We start from the raw sequence: 17350 nt of genomic DNA on the forward strand, positions 1-17350 counted from the left end.
TTGTGGTGCTTTAGCTTAAGTCAGAAAGGAATTGATTTAATTGATACAAGCCAGTTTTAAAATGGGTTAAGAGGCTCCAAACAAGTATCTTGCAGCAGTTTAACCAAAGTGGTTTTAAATCTGAGTTCATTTTGACCAGTGCAAGTTACTATGTACACAAAGCCTGAGTTTTGATAGTGAGTACAAAACTATGGGATTTAGACCATGTCAGCACAATAGCATTGAAACCACAGCAGCCCAGGCAGTAGCACAAGCTAGTCCTGCCCACCCAGCACCCTGGGTACATACTCGAGTAGCCACCAGCCGTGCTTCCATGGCTTCACTGCTAGTGTCACTTGAGCTAGCTAGATCAAAGGTAACTTGGGCAAGGGAGTACAGACACTATTTCCAACTCTTAAGGTTGTATCACGAGTCTTGTGATATTTGGCATTTTTCGTATTGCCCCGTCTCTGGAATCATGTGACTGTGAGACTCTCACCTTTCATTAAAAAAAAGGAAGTTTCTAGCATGATAGTTGTAGAGGAAAGTGTAAACGCATGCATCCTAAAGTCTTCAAAACTAGAAAGCAAATAAAATCAACCCTCCATTTATTATTTTTTAAAATTCCATGATTTTTAAGTCAGTCTCATGAGTTTTTGTTTCCTGACTCTTGAGTTCTGCATGCTTGGGATTGGCAACACTAACTCCTGTTCCACAGTGCACTGGGGTCACTATAAAACCTGAGATGGATCCAGGGAAGGGGTGCATGTATTTCATATCTTTGTTGTCCAAATCCCACTCAGGAATCTGGAGGTGATGTTCCTGCACACTGGGTATTGTATGACATGTCATGTACCTTTTACTAGAAGGGCTCTCAATCGTCATCTCTTGTCTAGTACTCTTATTCGCATCATTGTCTTGGAGGGCCTGTAACGCGGCTTCTGTGGTCAAGGCTCAGCTGTCAAGATAGTATCCTAAACATAGGCTAGAAGAGGGGCAGCCTTGACACAGGGCAAGGGGAAGTGGGTGCTTTGTGTGCTGGCTGTAGTGGGGGACTGAGTGAGGCTCAGTCCAGCTGGCCTGAGGGAACTAGAGCTGGAGGGGAAAGCCGCTCTCACTAACATTCTGCTATTTATGTTATTCTTGTAAAAAGATAAGACAAAAATGACACGAAAGTGACATTGAACGTGGGAGTCAAGCGTGAGGGTTTTCAGGGTACGTCTACATTTAAGCTGGGAGGTGTGATTCCCAGCTCATGTAGATGTAGCCATGCTAGCACCTAAAAGAAGCAGAGTGTGCAGGATGACATGGGTGGCCACTTAAGCTAGTGCAATCCTGCCCGGCCCCTGGGAACGTCCCTAGCTGGCTAGCTCATCCTGCTGCAGACACACTGCTAGTTTTAGGTGCTAGTTTGAGCAAAGCTAGCGCGGGTTTGTCTGCGCGAGCTGGGAACCACACCTCCTAACTCACATGCAGCCATTCCCTAAGAGTGTTAACAAAAGGCCCTTGCTGCTAATACAATTTAACTGCTAGTCAATGATAGAGGACTGCTAAGCTGAGCAGTTTGGTGAATAAAGGCCGCCATCTTGACAAACTGCATTTTCTTATTATTTTTTTCAACATACAACATAACCCAATAGTGAGCACATCTTAAATCACGTCAGTGTGGTTACACATAGTCCAGCATCAGATTATCCCCTACCACTGAACTGGCACAGCATTAGAAAGAGGGTAGTTCTAGAGTGTGAGAAGGCAGTGAGCCAGGATGTTAGGGCTGGCAAAAGAAAACATGCCTTATTTCTTCCTACTGGAGGATCGCAGGGTCTGAGGGTCTGCAGACTCAGAGTTGGTCTATGCTAGAAAATGATATTGACCCAGCTACATCCCTCAGGGGTATTAAAAATCCACACTCCTGAACAACATAGTTAAGCCAAGTTAAGTCCCAGTGTAGACAGCGCTAGGTTGATGGAAGAATTCTTCCATGGAATTAGCTACCAGCTCTGGGGCAGGTGGATTACCTGTGCCGACAGGAGAACTCCTCCCGTCGGCATAGGTAGCGTCTACAGGGAAGCACTACAGCTGCTCTCCCACTGTAGCATTTCAGGTGTGGACACACCAGCTAAATTACCCAGCAACCTTAAGAACGTCCAAGTCAGTGCGTGGCTCTTCACAACACAGATGACCTCTGCCCGGATGTTGCAATGGTGACCAGTTCCAGATTGGAATCATCAGTGTGTTTGGAGTAAGGATTTAAAACTGAAAACTGTGGAAGCCGTTACTACAGTCAGAGCAATGAATTGAGAAAGTAAATAATCTTTTCCTACTGCCCATTGCACAACATTTTGCTGTACCCATTATGAAGCGCTCAGACACAAGGTTCTTAGGGTTCAGAAAAAGCAGAGATATTTATGTAGATAATGAGAACATCCACAGGACTGAAATGTTTGCTTTAACATGGGATGGGAACCCTCGTATGTCAGGACATAAGACTAACTGATGGGGTTAGAAGGAAACTTCCTCTTTGGGCAGTTTATTCCACAGTTGTCTAGTGTGTAGTTTCTGCTCCTGAAGCATGTAGTACTAGCCACTGTCAGAGAGAGAGGAGCAGAAGTTAGATGGGCCACCACTTTGGTCTGGCATAGCATTTCCTGTCTCTTCTGGAACACAAGACAGCTGAAATATTTCCTGTAAAAGCACAGCGTCTGGATTTCATGGTATTGTTTACAGCTGTTGTCTGTGGATTCCCTCACTTATTCATTACTCACACTTAATCTCCTAGTCATGTACACAGTGAGTAACTGTAGGCTGCTATGCTGTTTCACCAGCCAGGAAAGGGAAGCAAATGCCCTGGCCAAGTCCTTGTTAAGTAAGGTCCTTTCATCAGATCATGGTTTATCATGTATAACAAAGGATAAACAACTCAACAGAAAATATTGGACACAATCCACAGCCAGGACTTATCTTTGTTCCAATCTTCAGCTTCCTTACACACCCTGCACAGCCATTTGATAAAAAGGGATCCCTTAACCCTTTCTAGGCTGCTGCTTGACCTGTTCCCAGTGGTTGTTCTGCAAACTTACAATGATGCAGACAACTGCATGAAACAGAATGGTGAATGAAAGATGGAATTATGTTTTAGTTCTGTCCTGCATAAACCAGAGTGTACGCCGCATATGACTGTGGGCCTGCTCACTGATATTTTTGTCAAACTCCAGGACAACTGGGAATCCCGCCTTTGTAGACTGCGGCAACGACTGTGTTTGAAAGCAAAAGCTGATTTTTTTTTTAAAATGTACCTACATTTATTAATCATTTATGCAGTGGCATAACTGTGCATTAGGCTGTATAGAACAAATAAAAAGCAAGGCCCTTGCCCGAAGGATCTTACCTCTAATCTTACACAAAATGTGTTCAGTGATGATACTAGGGGGATTGGGGAGACAAAGGCTACACAGATAAGATGCTCTGGTAAGCTATAAATGCTGCTTGATGAGTCCAATGTTTAAAAATAAAATTTTGATGAAAACCAGATCAGGTTTGTTCCAATGGTTCTTTCTTTTTCATACGTGTACACAGTGCCTAAGGGATCAGTGACTGGGACTTTCAAGCACAAAATATTTGCAGTACAAATAAAGAACAATAAGTGAGACCAGACTGAATTCAGGTTAGGAACAGGCATTTCACACTGCTCTACTAAAGGCCAAGGAGGAAGTGGAATTGTTTATGGTGTTTAATGGGAAGAGGAAAACTCAGGCTGAATGTAAGGAAAATTGCCTAATGAGATCAAATAGAGTGTGAAATTCTGAGCCAGGGATTCAGAAGACTACAGCGGCAGATGCACTCAGGCAACCTTCTAAGTAAATTGCTGTGCAGCAGGGGAACATAACTAACTCGTTTAACGGGTCTGGGTTGGATCAACCAAGTCTGAAACTCAGGGGCCTCCCAATGGCTAGAAATGTACATAACTTCCAGTTTCTGAAGCTTAGTAAAGCCTTTGTCCATTGTTATATTTTGACACACGAGGCGTTATGGGACAGGAAAGACAATTGAATCAAGGTGAACGTTCCTTGCCGAAAGGTCAGGCTATCTCATATGCTGTAAAACCAGCAAAAGCAGGAGTTTCACAAATTGGTGTTTGGTGCAAAAACATTCAAACCCTGTAAACTAATTACTGAGTGCTTCCTATCCATGGCAAACAGTTTTGCTGCTGCCTCACAGACCAGAAAACAAGGCTAGCCGTTACCTACCAATGGAGAAACCACAAATAGTCAGTCAGCAAACTTCTGAGGACAGCTGCAGCACCCTTTAACACCTGTGGGAAATTGTGGATGCTTAGCACCCATCTGGAGTGGGTCCTGTATAAAGGGAAGTGAGACTTTGCTAACTGTTATGGGGAATGTTAGCTGTTTTCCAGTTGCACTAAATAATGCACTGGTGTCATTCGACTGACTTCAGTGCTGTTCCAACTGAGTTACAGGTGTCACATGAGAAAAAACTCAAGCCCCTGGTGTCCCAATCTAATAATGTCCTAGGGTTAAAGAAAAAATCTTTGCAGCTTTTGAATATACTGACCAGAAATGAATACAATGAGACACGGTGCTGTCCAGCACATCTCACTCCCTGCAGTAGTAAAGAGGCAGAGTGAGAGAATCAGTCCTTTGCCAAGTGCTGCTAACCAATCAGCCTTCATTGAAGGCCTGACAATGGGTTCCTGGCCTTGATGAAACTGGTTGCCATGATGCTGGCTTTACTGCCTCTCACCCCTGGGGAGAGGGAAGGGCGAGATGACAGCATGGTCACTCCTTACTGCTTGCAGCCAGGATGGTGTTTGGATCATGCAATGGAAGGGGAACAACTACTGAGAGAGAAAGTGAAGCAATCCTGATAAACTTCACCTAGCTCCTTTGACCCAAATCCTAAATTTTGCTCCCTGTCACATTGGGGTAGATTCAAAGTATTTCCACTTACGTCTACAGCCTTGTTTACACAAGAAAGTAAAGGCACTTTTTTTCAGCTGAGTTATCTTAAAATGACAGGGAAGTCCCCTTAGCACTTGTGTAGACACCATTTAACACCTTCTCAAACATTTTATAGCCTAGAGCAAAGCAGTACCAGTGAGCCTTGATAAGGTTCCTATTTGAATGGGATGTGGTGTCATTGAATTTTTTCATCTATCTCAGGCAGCACCTTTTTTTGAGAGAGTATATCTCTTAGGCCAGGGCTACATATGTTAACTCAAGTGACGTTGGCATACAGTTGCTGGAGTTAGTACTTTGCTTGTGCGCATGCATACTTGGCACCTTGTGTCGGCAGTGCAAGTACTCACCAGAAGTGCTTGAGTCGATGCAGAGTGCAGTGCACCATGGTTAGGTATCTGTAGTGAGTCGGTGTGGCTCCCCGGCGCCCCGGAGGGGGAAGAGCCCATCCGGAGGCTGCAGTGGGCGGAGCCAGGGAGCTCTGAGCCCGGCCCTCCCGGGGTCAGGCGGCGACCCGGAAGTATAAAGGCTGGCCCTCAGAACTCAGTCAGGCTCCAGCCGCCGAAGAGACCAGACGTCTCCAGCCTAGCTCGGGGCTGGGAAACCTCTGCAGCCCGGGGCGGCCTCCGGGAGCTGCCGGGCCTGCCCTGCGCCCGCTACCCAGAGGAGCCACCGGGCCTGCCCTGCACCCGCTACCCAGAGGAGCCGCTGAGCCTGCCCTGCGCCTACTATCCAGAGGAGCCGCCAGGCCCGCCTTGTGCCCTCTACCCGGAGGAGTTGCTGGACCTACCGAACGACACCTGGCTGGACGAACCCATGGTCCAGGATCCCCCCGAGGCCGACACCGGCCCCCAGATAGGCCCAGGGGGGGAGAGTGGAAGTAGCCCGGGGGCAGCCGACCCCAGTCTGGCTGCAGCATTACCAGAGCCTATGTCAGTGTGTTGCGGCCAGGATCCCCACTGACTAAGCAGCGGGCGTTTGCCACTGCTAGGGCCCCGGGCTGGGACGCAGTGGAGTGGGTGGGCCTGCGTCCCACCTGCCACCCAACCCGGGGGTGGCAGTCTCCCCCTCTCCCAGGCCTGTTGAGGCTTAGTTTATCCTGTTGCTTAACCCTGACTGAGGGCCTGAGCGCCTGCCCCAGCATTTGTTGCCCCGCCCTGACCTAGGGCCTGGGCCTAAAGACTTTATACCGTTGCTCAGCCCTGACTGAGGGTCTGAGCCCTGACATAACAGTGGTGTCCGCCCGGAGCTCGGGCCGGGCTTATCGTGTCTCTGAGGACAGCGAGGACCGACGGGGAAACCCGGCCGCCGGACAGAGTGCCCAGCCCCGGTGTGTAGTGAGTCGGTGTGGCTCCCCGGCGCCCGGAGAGGGTCGAGCCCCGGCAAACTCTTGTACAGTATCCCATTGTGCAACTTGACCCTGTCCAGCGCACTGTGTTTTTGGAAGTTTTGGCAATGCACGATGGGACTGAAACGAGTCGTGTAGGGTGACTGGGAATATGGGGTTAACTTCTGAGTTTGCAACTATCTCCATCCCACAATGTTATCTGTATCCCATAATTTTTGTGCCTTTTTTTCAAAATCCCACAAACCCGCACAGCCCTCCTTGCTATCTGCCATCTCTGACAGAAGCATGGAGCCCGCACAGCTCTGCACTGTTGTCATGAGCATTGCAAGCACAGGGCACACGATCCTGGAGCGTTTGTAGAGCTGCAAGAAGAACTGAATGAGTGGGCAACATAACAATTTCTTGGAGGACAAAGTGCTGTGGAACATAGGAAGAGCCATTTCAAGGTTGTGGCTGGCATTCATGGAGCAGCTGCACATGGTGGAGCACCACTTCTGGGCCTGAGAAACAAGCACTGAGTGGTGGGATTGCATTGTAATGCAGGTGTGGGATGATGAGCAGCGGCGGCAGAACTTTCAGATTCTCAAAGCCACATTCCTGGATCTGTGTGCCGAGCTTGCCCCAGGCCTCCTGTGCAGGGACACCAAAATGAGAGGTGCACTGAGAGTGGAGAAGCGAGTGGCGATCGCACTAGGCAAATTTGCAACTCTGGATTGCTGCCGGTCAATGGTAAATCAGTTTGGAGGTGGGAAATCCACAGCGGGGACCATTGTCATGCAAGCATGCAGGGCTATTTATCACCTCCTGCTATGCAGGACTGTGATTCTGGACAATGTGCAGGACATAGTGGATGGATTTGCAGCAGTGGGGTTCCCAAACTGCAGAGGAGTGATAGACGGCACACACATCCCTATTTTGGCACAGACCACCTTGCCACTGAGTACATCACCAGAAAGGGCTACTTTTCTATAGTTACACATCATTGTTGGATCACTGGGGATGCGTCATCATTGTTGACCATCATCAATGTTAGGTAGTCAGGGAAGGTGCATAACACTCACATCTTTAAGAACACAGGATGTTCAGAAATCTACAAGCAGGGACTTTCTTTCCTGACTGGCGGATTAGCATTGGGAACGCTGAAATGCCAGTAGTGATCCCGGGGGAGGCAGCATATTCCTGGCTCATGAAACCATCTTGCCAGCACCAAGAAACAATTCAACTACAGGCTCAGCAGGTGCAGAATGACAGTTGAATGTGCTTTTGGTCATTTGAAGGGCTGCTGGCATTGTTTATTCACCAGAATGGATCTCAGTGAGAAAAATACCCCAATGGTTTATAGCTGCCTGCTGTGTCCTGCATAATATCTGTGAAGCAAAGGGGGGAAAAGTTTCCGCTGGAGTGGAGGGCGGAGGTGAAGCAGCTGTCTGCTGAATTTGAACAGCCAGATACAAGGACTATTAGAAGAGCTCAACACGGAGCTATATAGCTGTGGGCGGCTCTGAAAGACCATTTTAACAGTGAGCCAGAGAAGTGTGTGGTGTTGTAGTGGCTCTCCCTGGCCCTCCTCTTTTGTGGCCTAGTAGGAATCATTTGGTGATCGCTGGACATGTAGGAATATAACATAGTCAATGCACCTCTTAATTTTGTTTGTGAATGATCCTATGAGTTATGTGACATGGTTACTCTCAGAACTGCTGAGCACTCATTGGTATATGTTTTGACCCAATAAAGCTGAATGAGTTCCAAATAATGTAATTTTATTCTGTAATAAAATCAGTGCAAAATAACCTGTGCAATTTTAAAACAAATACATTAAAAACTTAATAAAGTTTAATAAATTAAGGGAGCAGAGCTTATGAAGAGGAAAGAACATTCATGTCCATTTCAGCTACACATACACCAACCGTGGCTTTCACAGGTCAGTTTAGGGGAAGCTGTGATTGTCTTTAATGTGGAGTGGTAGGGATAGTGCAGAAACCCCAGATGCCACATGGAATATTGATATAGATATAGGGAGCCTGCAGCATCTGTGTTTGCTTCCTGAGAAGCCCCATTATGTCCTGGTGCATCCCTCTCCTTTTCCTGCTGGGACTCCTGGGACTCTCTCCTCTCTGCTCTTACCTTCTTCAGGCTGCCTGCGGTCTTCATCCTCCAGGCTCTGTGCTCACAGTCTGATCCAGCACTGGCTTGCAAGATGCCCTGGAACACGTCCTCCCAAGTCCCCTTCTCTTTCCTCCTTATCTGGCTCAGGCGTTCAGCAAGTGTAGAGGGGGAGACCTGAAGGCTGCAGTGGCAGCAGCTGAAGATAACACACACAGAGGTACCATTGTCAGCATATTCACTGCAGAATGAGAAACTGAAGATGCTGAACACACTCCCCTTGCTCCCCACAAGTTTTAAACACGACCTTCTCACTTCTGCTTGGGATTGCTTGTGCACGGCACCAGTCACAGCACCAGCCATGGTGAGTATGGCCCCCCACGGGGGTGGGGAAATGAGGAGGAATTGCTTGGTCGTATGATTCTAGTAGTATAGGGCAAGTATAGGAATACTGGCACCATTTTCCACAGGCGGTGGTGATTTTAGCTGATGTCTCACTCCTGAAGGTCTCAAAGGCTGCTGCTGGTGTCCTGAAGCCGCCCAGGCCCGTACGCTGCTAGCCTGCGTACTGCAATGGGGCCTGCTGAAGTTATGGCTGAGTGGTGTGGGAGTGTCCTACCGTGGATAAGAAATAAAGCAACCCTCCCTAAAAACCATGGGCAGAGGATTGCAGAGTAACTCCATGAAAGTTTCATCAAGACCTCTCAGGAGGATTTAAGGGACATCCCTGTTTGTCCATAAACAAACTGCTCTGCGTGCCATCCTCCCCCCACTTCACCCCTGCCTAACTGTAAAGGGGTCTGGAAAGCAGAGTTGTACCACTGCCTCTTCTAGCACAAGTAAATTGATGAAAAGTCAAAAGATGTGTCCTGCTACTCTGGGGGTCCGTCCCTGTCATTGAAAACTTATCTACACGCTTACCCGAGGTTCCTTCCCCTGCATCACGCTTGCCCTTGCTCTACTGGTGGGACTGGCTATACTGCAGTGGAGTTAAAAATGGATCCTGGGTCACTGCGCAGCTGGCTCCCCCGTCACCTGTCCCCCATACTCCTCCTTGTCCTCTTCCACCAGCTCCTCCTCCTCCTTGCTGTTCATGGAAGGGGCTTATGATTTGGGCTTCTTGGAGGTATCCACAGTGCTGTGGGATGTGGTAGTGGGGTGTCTGCCGAGGATAGCATGCAGCTCTTTGTAAAAGCAGCAGGTCTGAGGTTTGGCACCAGCTCGCTGGCCTCTCTGGTCTTCTTGTATACTGGCCACAGCTTGTTGGCTTTCACGTGGCCCTGCTGCTGGTCCCCGGTGTAGCCCTTCTCCTGCATCACCCCAGCAATCTGCTCGTATATGTCGATGTTTCTATGGCTGGATTGGATCTGTGCCTTCACAGCCTCTTTTCCCACAGACCAACAGATGCAATATCTCCTGTCTATTGCAGGCAGGGGCGCCTCTGGAGCATGCAGCCAGCGGGTCAGCTGGGCAGTGGCACACAGCAATGGAGAGCTGCTAGGTGTGCTCGGCAAGCTGGACAATCAGGAAAAGGAATTTCAAAAATGGTGGGGTTTTAAAGGGAGGGGAGGGCTTTTGGGCTCTGTGACCCCTAAGCAGTGGAATTGCCACTGTGGGTTATTGTGGGACAGCTGCTGGAGGGTCGACATAAGTAATGCAGTATCTATACTTACCCTGTATTGACCTAAATACATTCACTGTGACTCTATGCTGCTCAGGGAGGTGGTGTTACTATCTCAGCATAGCGGTGGGAGACCAAATAAGTGTAGACACATGCACAACTAGGTTGACGTAAAGTGCCTTTTGTCGACCTAACCAAGTAGTGTAGACCGGCCTTACACTGAGCCAGAAGTAAATATTAATGTCAATACCCTGTGCCAAGGAGGAGAAGCACAATGATAATCAGGGACGGCTCTATGTTTTTTGCCGCCCCAAGCATGGCAGTCAGGCGGCCTTCGGCGGCACGCCTGCGGGCTGTCACGGGGATTCGGTGGCGTTTCTGCGGGTGATCTGCCAGTCCCGCGCCTTTGGCGTACCTGCCGCCGAATTGCTGCCGAAGCCGCGGGACCGGCGGACCTCCCGCAGGCATGCCGCCGAAGACTGCCTGTCTGCTGCCCTCACAGTGACTGGCAGGCTGCCCCCCGCGGCTTGCCGCCCCAGGCACATGCTTGCTGCGCTGGTGCCTGGAGCCGCCCCTGATGATAATTTAACCTGGCCAGAAACAGGCAGTTGTATCCCAGGCCCCTGGGAATCTATGATTAACTCATTCCTTGTGCAGATAAAACTCCCAAACAGACCCACGGGGATTTTGAATGCCCAAGGCATGCAGGAATAGCCCCTTAAACTCATTGTTAAGGTAAGGAACTAATACTGAATAAATGCAGCTTTGCTTATGGTCCAGCTGGAGTGAGTAAATCTCCCAGAATATTTGGTGTTATTTATTTAGATTCATACAAGAGTACTTGTCCTAGAACCTTGTCCCAACATGCATTTCTGATCCTTCCTGCATGAGAACCAGCATGGATTAATCCTCAAGGAATGTCTCTATTGCAGGCATGTCAAAGTCCGTGTTCAGGAATCTGAAGGGGATTTTTGCAGGATGTCACACAAAAACAGAGATACGTTCTTTCTACTGTGATAAACTCAGGACAATCGGCTGCGGGAGGAGAGGGGGTGGGTAAAATGCAGTCCCGGAAGGTTAAAAGGCCCTCCTCCCTTTCAAACTGGGGCTGGGTGACTACAGATCAATCAGGTTCAGCTGAGAAGGGGTTACCAGAGATCAATTAGGATCAGCTGAGAGGGAGTTACCTGAGGTCAATTAGGAACAGCTGATTCCAACTAAGGGCTGCCTGAGATTTTTTTTAAACCTTCCCCTGGTGGAGGGTGTGGGGGGAGAGAAGGACAGGGTTGTCCTTAGGCTCTATAGGGCACTAAACACTACACTTTGCTGCTGGAGCTACATATGTATGCACTAAGATGAATATGGAGCCCGAGGCCCAGATCCTGCAAAGACTTGCTCGTGAGCTTAACCTGATGTACTGCGAGGCATCCCATTGAAGTCAATGTCAGTGTGTCAAGTTAAGAAAGCCTTTGCAGGAGTGGGACCTAAAACTTCTTTCTGAGGCACTTTCTTGCATTGAACATGTTACACTCCTAAAATAAAATGTGTCTTTTTTTCTTTTATGCAGGCCTTGATATAACAGGTATATTTCTCTTTGCCATCTTGACTCTAATGACACTAATAGCCAACCTGGTGTTTGTAGAGGAAGTGTTCTATATCTACAGGAAAATCCCCTCCTCTAAAAGGACGATTTTTATTTGGATAAATGCAGCAGCTCCGGTAAGAGGGGGGAGAAAGAAATTCAATTGAATATCAAAAAGACCCTTTCTCTAAAGATGCTGTAGTTAATGCACAAACCTCTTTTTATCTCTGCCCCTCTGACACCCTCTTGTCTTTCTGTCCAGGTGATAGCTACTACATCATGCACTGGGATGTGGATTCCTCGCTCAACAATGTTTACAGATTTCACTGCAGCAGTGTATGTATTCTTGTTTCTCTGAACCCTGAATTTCCTGCCTTTAAACAGCCTCTATCACTAGGTAAACATAGTCATTTTGTAAATTTAATAATGGATTTTTAGTTTGAGATAAAATCTCTTGGCAGTTGGTTTATCAGGGAGGGAGAAAAATAAAAAAAATGAATTCCCAGTACTACAGCCCCCTTAGTGTGGGAACTGCAGAATGAAAGAAAATAATTGATCCCTTTGATTGGCAGCAGCGTTGAAATAGTAGAGTCGTTCCTGTATCTCTCTCAATGCCATGTAGAATGAGACTCTGACCTATGACTTTTCACTGTGCTTTTATTAATGATGCACTGTATGGGCCTTTTATTAACGATGGCAAGTGAACCTTCAATGAGTATATCAATGAGAAAATGTTCCATACATGTCCTGATAAAATCTTTGTGTGAGGGTTTGACAGCTCTGACATGTAAACGGGAGGATGAAGAATTGTGGTCTCTGCTTCCTAGAGGTAATGGTGCAACCCTCTAATTTTAAGGCAGAGGTTGAAAGGTTGAAGGCTACAGTGTGGGATTTTCAAAGCTGTCTAAGTGATTTAGGGGCACAAGCTCCATTGGCAAGTCAATGGGAATTGTGCTCCTAAATCACATAAATGTTTTTGCAAATCTCCCCTTTAACTCCTCGTGACTTCTGGCTGCATTAACTAAGAGTCTGAGATGGAATAAAACATGGTGCAATGCTAATTAGTTAAGTTGCTTTTATTTGGATGGTAAATGCAAATTCTCACTGGCTTAATCTGTGTCTGAAATAAAACCATGCAAATCTCTGCCATATTATTAGATTCCCAACTTTGTCTAACTGTAGAAGTATGCGTGATGCTAAAAATACGTATAAAAAGAAAACAAAATCATAGAATGGCGATACTGGGTGTGACGAAGTGGGAATATTCTTAATGTTTTTTCTGAATACTGTGTGGGTGCTTCAGTTTCCCCTATGCATGGGATAAGAGAGAGTGATTGTTGCAGAGCCTAAGACGACCAGTGTGATGCTCAGGGCCGGCTCCAGCATTTTTGCCGCTGGTGCCTGGAGCTGGCCCTGGTGATGCTCTCTGCACAGAGAATGGCTGACACCCTGTCTCCTGGCAACTGATGGCCTGGGCCCCTCCCTTGCAAGTGCCAACTGAAGGTGTTGGAGAACAAAGAGATCAGATGGCCTCCTGGCCTAGGAAAGAGACAGGGGAGAGGCTGGAGGGGGTTTCAGTTTGGAGCTGGCTGGGGAAAAGGAGGGAGACCCAGGGCCGGGGTCTAGGCTCCCTGCCCCCCAAGATGGACCTGACTGAGGTGGTCCTGTTGTCTGTACCTACAAGCTCTGTTTTGGACTGTGTTCCTGTCATCTAATAAACCTTCTGTTTTACTGGCTGGCTGAGAGTCATGGTGAATCGCAGGAAGTGGGGGGTGCAAGGCCCTGACTCCCCCACACTCCGTGACACTGGGTCAGACCAAAGGTCCATCTAGCCCAGTATCCTGTCTTCCGACAGTGGCCAGTGCCAGATGCCCCAGGAGGAATGAACAGATCAGGTAATCATCAAGTGATCCATCTCTTGTCGCCCATTCCCAGCTTCTGGCAACAGAGGCTAGAGACACCATCCCTGCCCATGAAATCATAGGCCAATCATAGGCTATATATTTAAAATGAAAATTGTGAAGGCTGAATGTGATTTGCTTAGAAGGTTCTGACTGTGTGAGTACCAAGTATGACTGCATTGGTGAGAGCTCAGCCAACAAGTAGAAAAATAGTACAAAAAGCAGAGGCAGCATAGTCTAATGGATAGAGCACTAGGGTGGGAGCCAGGAGCTCCTGCATTCTAATGCTGACTCTCCCACCTACATGCTATGTGGCCTTCGGCAAATCAATTAGTTGCTCTATGTCTCGATTTCCTTCTCTGAAAAATGAAATTAATACTTAACTCAGCCTGCCCTTATAAAGTAATGTTTCTATGCAGTTAACGCTAAATATTACTATTACTAACAGACTTTAGGAAATGTCAGCATTGCAAATTCCTGAAGTAGGATGGTTAAAGATACATGTCTATGCTGGTATACAAAGAACACATGCACTTTGTGTATATTTAACCTGATATTTTTTCTCTTGTAGTTTTTTTGCCATTGTGATCCACAAGTTCATGCTGATGATGATTGAAGAGTGTGGAGGTCAAAAGTTATTTCTCAGGAGATTTGAAAATGATCGTTTCAAGATCAGCACAGGTCCCTGCTGTTGCTGTTGCCTTTGCCTCCCTTATGTACACATCACTAGGTGAGTTTCACTTCCGAGCTCCCCAGCTAGAGTACTGGTGTCAGAAACCAGCAACTTAGCAGAGCCACACATACAATACTGGGTCTTCCCGCTCCAGAGAAAACTTGCACCCGGTGCATTTTGTATGTATTACCTCTGTATCTCATGCTGTCTATTTTAAGGTGTATTATCATTATGGGGCCACATCAAAATTGACTCTTTCAGCTTGCACCATGTGGCTATCCTCCACTGTTTTGGGGTGGAAGGGCTTGGAGTTGGGGACCAGACAATCTCCGTAGTATCATTCTTGGTCAACCCAGCGGACATTCAGGCTTTCAGTGAAAATGAGGCTGTTGCTGGAGTCATGCTGCCAGGGCCACTGGGGTCGGCGGTGCTCGGCCGGGGGCCGGAGCCGCTGGGGCCGGCAGTGCTCGGTCGGGGGCTGGCGGTGCTCGGCCGCGGCCGCTGGGGCTGGCGGTGCTCGGCCAGGGGCCGGGGCCGCTGGGGCCACCGGGGCCAGGGCGGGCCGCAACCAGGGCCGGCGCCCCAGGGCCCGAGCCGAGCCGGGCGGGAGACGCCGGGGCCAGAGCCCCTTGGCCTGGGCCGTCCGGCCGCCGGAGGGAGCCACTCGGCTGGGGGGGCCGGACTGGGCCGCGCCGTGCCCAGCCCCAGCCCCAGCCCATCTGCTGCCTCCCTGTTTCAGGTTTCCCGCGAACATTTGATTCGCGGGAAGCAGGGGAGGGGGAGGAGCAGGGGGGCGGAGCGTTCAGGGGAGGGGGCAGAGTTGGGGCGGGGACTTTGGGGAAGAGGCAGGGGCGGGGAAGGGGTGGAGTTGGGGCGGGGCCGGAGTGTCCTCCTTTTTTTAAATTAAAATATGGTAACCCTACTCCTACCTCTGTAGACCTGTGTTGGGCTCCTTCTCATCGGTACCTAGGGTTGGGAGGCCTTGCCTTCTACTAACTTTTGAGCTCTCTAAGCTTCTTCCAGGACAGAGGATAACTTCTTGAAAATTTCATCCTCCTCTGGCCCCTCCTGCAGGTGTCTCTTGTTTGGTTGAACTTAGCTTTTTTTTAAATAAGAAATAAGGATGGTAGATAGGACAGGCTAGTGCAGATAAGAGTGATAAGGGTCAGGAACAGGGGAAGGTACAGTAACAGGTTTCTATCAGCAACAATTGCTCTGTTGTCACAATTCTCCAAATGCTTGAAAGGGCAAATGCACTAATCGGGTGACCTGTCTCAGCACATTTCACACTTGTTTGTACCGTTTATAGTTCTATAATTATTTGCGGGAGTAAAATTACCACTGTAATGATGTAATTATGGCTGTATTAATTGAGCAATTATAATAAATCAAGGTTCATTAATATATCACATTACACATTAAATGGCAGCTGGCTGGCTGCTGAGCCTTCATTAGGTAGAGTGTCCGAGGGGCCAAGGGCACAACAGCGAAGACCGAAATAACCAGAGAGAGCGAGAGCTGGGAAATAGATGAGGAATAATAAAGTTGACAAAGAAAAGGGGAGTAGGAGCTGGATCTTGCCCAGTGTGCACTTAGATAGTTCAGCTATATCAGCTTTCATGTATCTGAGAGACAAGTGTCTTTCCCTTCCCTCTCCCCCCGCCCTTTCCTTACGGTATTTTTAAAACAGCATTAAAATCTGAAGGATGTTTTTTGGGTCTGTGATTATGACTCACTGAAGAGAGGAAAGTGTGCACCAGCTGTCCTGAGGGGGCTAGGAAGTGTAGTGGTCGAAGGTGGATGATTTCCTCCGACCTAGGAGGAAAAGTGGATGGCTGTTGAACAGTGTTCATGGAGGAATACTCCGGAAAATGCTGATCCTCTCTCCTGATCCTTCAAAACCCCTGCTTTCCTGGACTACCACAAGATTGGGGGTTCGCTAATAGGAAGGGTGGAATCAGGAAGAAGCCACCATATGTGACATGGTTTTTCTAGACAAGGATTAAAGATCTATGGTAACTTGCCATTAAGTTTAATGCTGGTAGTGAAGCACCAACTTGCCCACTGTAGCAGAAGGTTGGGATAGTATGGCTGCAGTGGAGGAGCTAATGGCATATTTCAGGTGCTAGCTATTTTGCCATTGGCTCCCCAGTAGACTCTAATACATCACCTTTTGCACAGCTCCATTAGTTATTTAACTGCTGCTGCAGAACCAGCAATGGAGCAAAAAACATTATGTTGTGCCTGTTCTGCTAAGTTCGTGTCTACATCTTTCAATATGCTGTGAAAAAACAGAGAATTCTAGACAAGCTATTTAGGTTCTAGAAGATGTTCCTTACCAGATTTCAGCCATGTACAGTACATATGGAAAATGTGGGGCCTCTACTATTTAACAATATCTAGTGAAGTGTTGTTAAGCTTATTAACAAGGTATTGAGCAGTGGTGGTTTTTTGACTTGTCAGACGAACCCTGTTTCTGCTGAAGTTGGGGACCATTCAACTTGCTTTCCTTCGACCTGTGCTAATGTTTCTGTCAATAGTGCTTTGGACCAATGGAAACTACAGCCCTTCTGATGTAAGTAAATATTCTAATCAGCCATTGCTCACTAAGCTTTTACCATTTGGCTTGACAATTAGTATCTAAAAGGCCAGGTTTATGTACCAACCAACATCCTATAAACAGTAGACCCAATTCATCATTCCGCTGCATATTGTGCTGTCATTTATACTTGTGCGAACTCAGTGTAAAGTAGCATTGTACATTCACCTTGCACGGCTGCCGGTTGTCATGCAACAAGATAACGCTCACAACATCATGTGTCAGTATAATAATGCCTGCATCTGTAATTTTCACTCCATGCATCTGAAGAAGTGGGTTTTTTACCCACGAAAGCTTATGCCCAAATAAATCTGTTAGACTTTAAGGTGCCACCGGACTCCTTGTTGTTTTTGTAAAATATCTTTGAGGCTGCTGGGGGAGACAATTTGTCTTTCAGAAGAAGCCTTTGGTGGGTCATTCTGGGTTTGATCCTGCAAGATGCTGAGCACCGCAATTCCCATTAGTGTTGATGGGAGAAGGACGGTGCTCAGGTCCTGGAAGAATCTAGCTCTTTGTCACCTTCCCAGGTCCTACCAGTTTTGCAAGCCACTGGCTGCTTGGTGAGCAA

The 17350-nt window shown here is 47.8% G+C and overlaps 1 protein-coding gene across 1 annotated transcript in view; it reads left to right on the forward strand.

Moving 5' to 3' along the window:
* Positions 1–17350, forward strand: part of LOC112118060 (organic solute transporter subunit alpha-like) — a 31894-nt gene that overhangs the window by 4974 nt on the left and 9570 nt on the right. The window contains exons 2-5 of the mRNA XM_026649197.1: positions 11595–11746; positions 11872–11945; positions 14082–14240; positions 16647–16758. Of these exons, the coding sequence (XP_026504982.1) occupies positions 11595–11746; positions 11872–11945; positions 14082–14240; positions 16647–16758 (497 nt within the window). The remainder of the gene's footprint in view (positions 1–11594; positions 11747–11871; positions 11946–14081; positions 14241–16646; positions 16759–17350) is intronic.

The sequence above is a fragment of the Terrapene carolina genome, unplaced genomic scaffold (genome assembly GCF_002925995.2).
Source record: "Terrapene carolina triunguis isolate 2854851 unplaced genomic scaffold, T_m_triunguis-2.0 Scaffold23, whole genome shotgun sequence".
Taxonomy (NCBI): domain Eukaryota; kingdom Metazoa; phylum Chordata; order Testudines; family Emydidae; genus Terrapene; species Terrapene triunguis.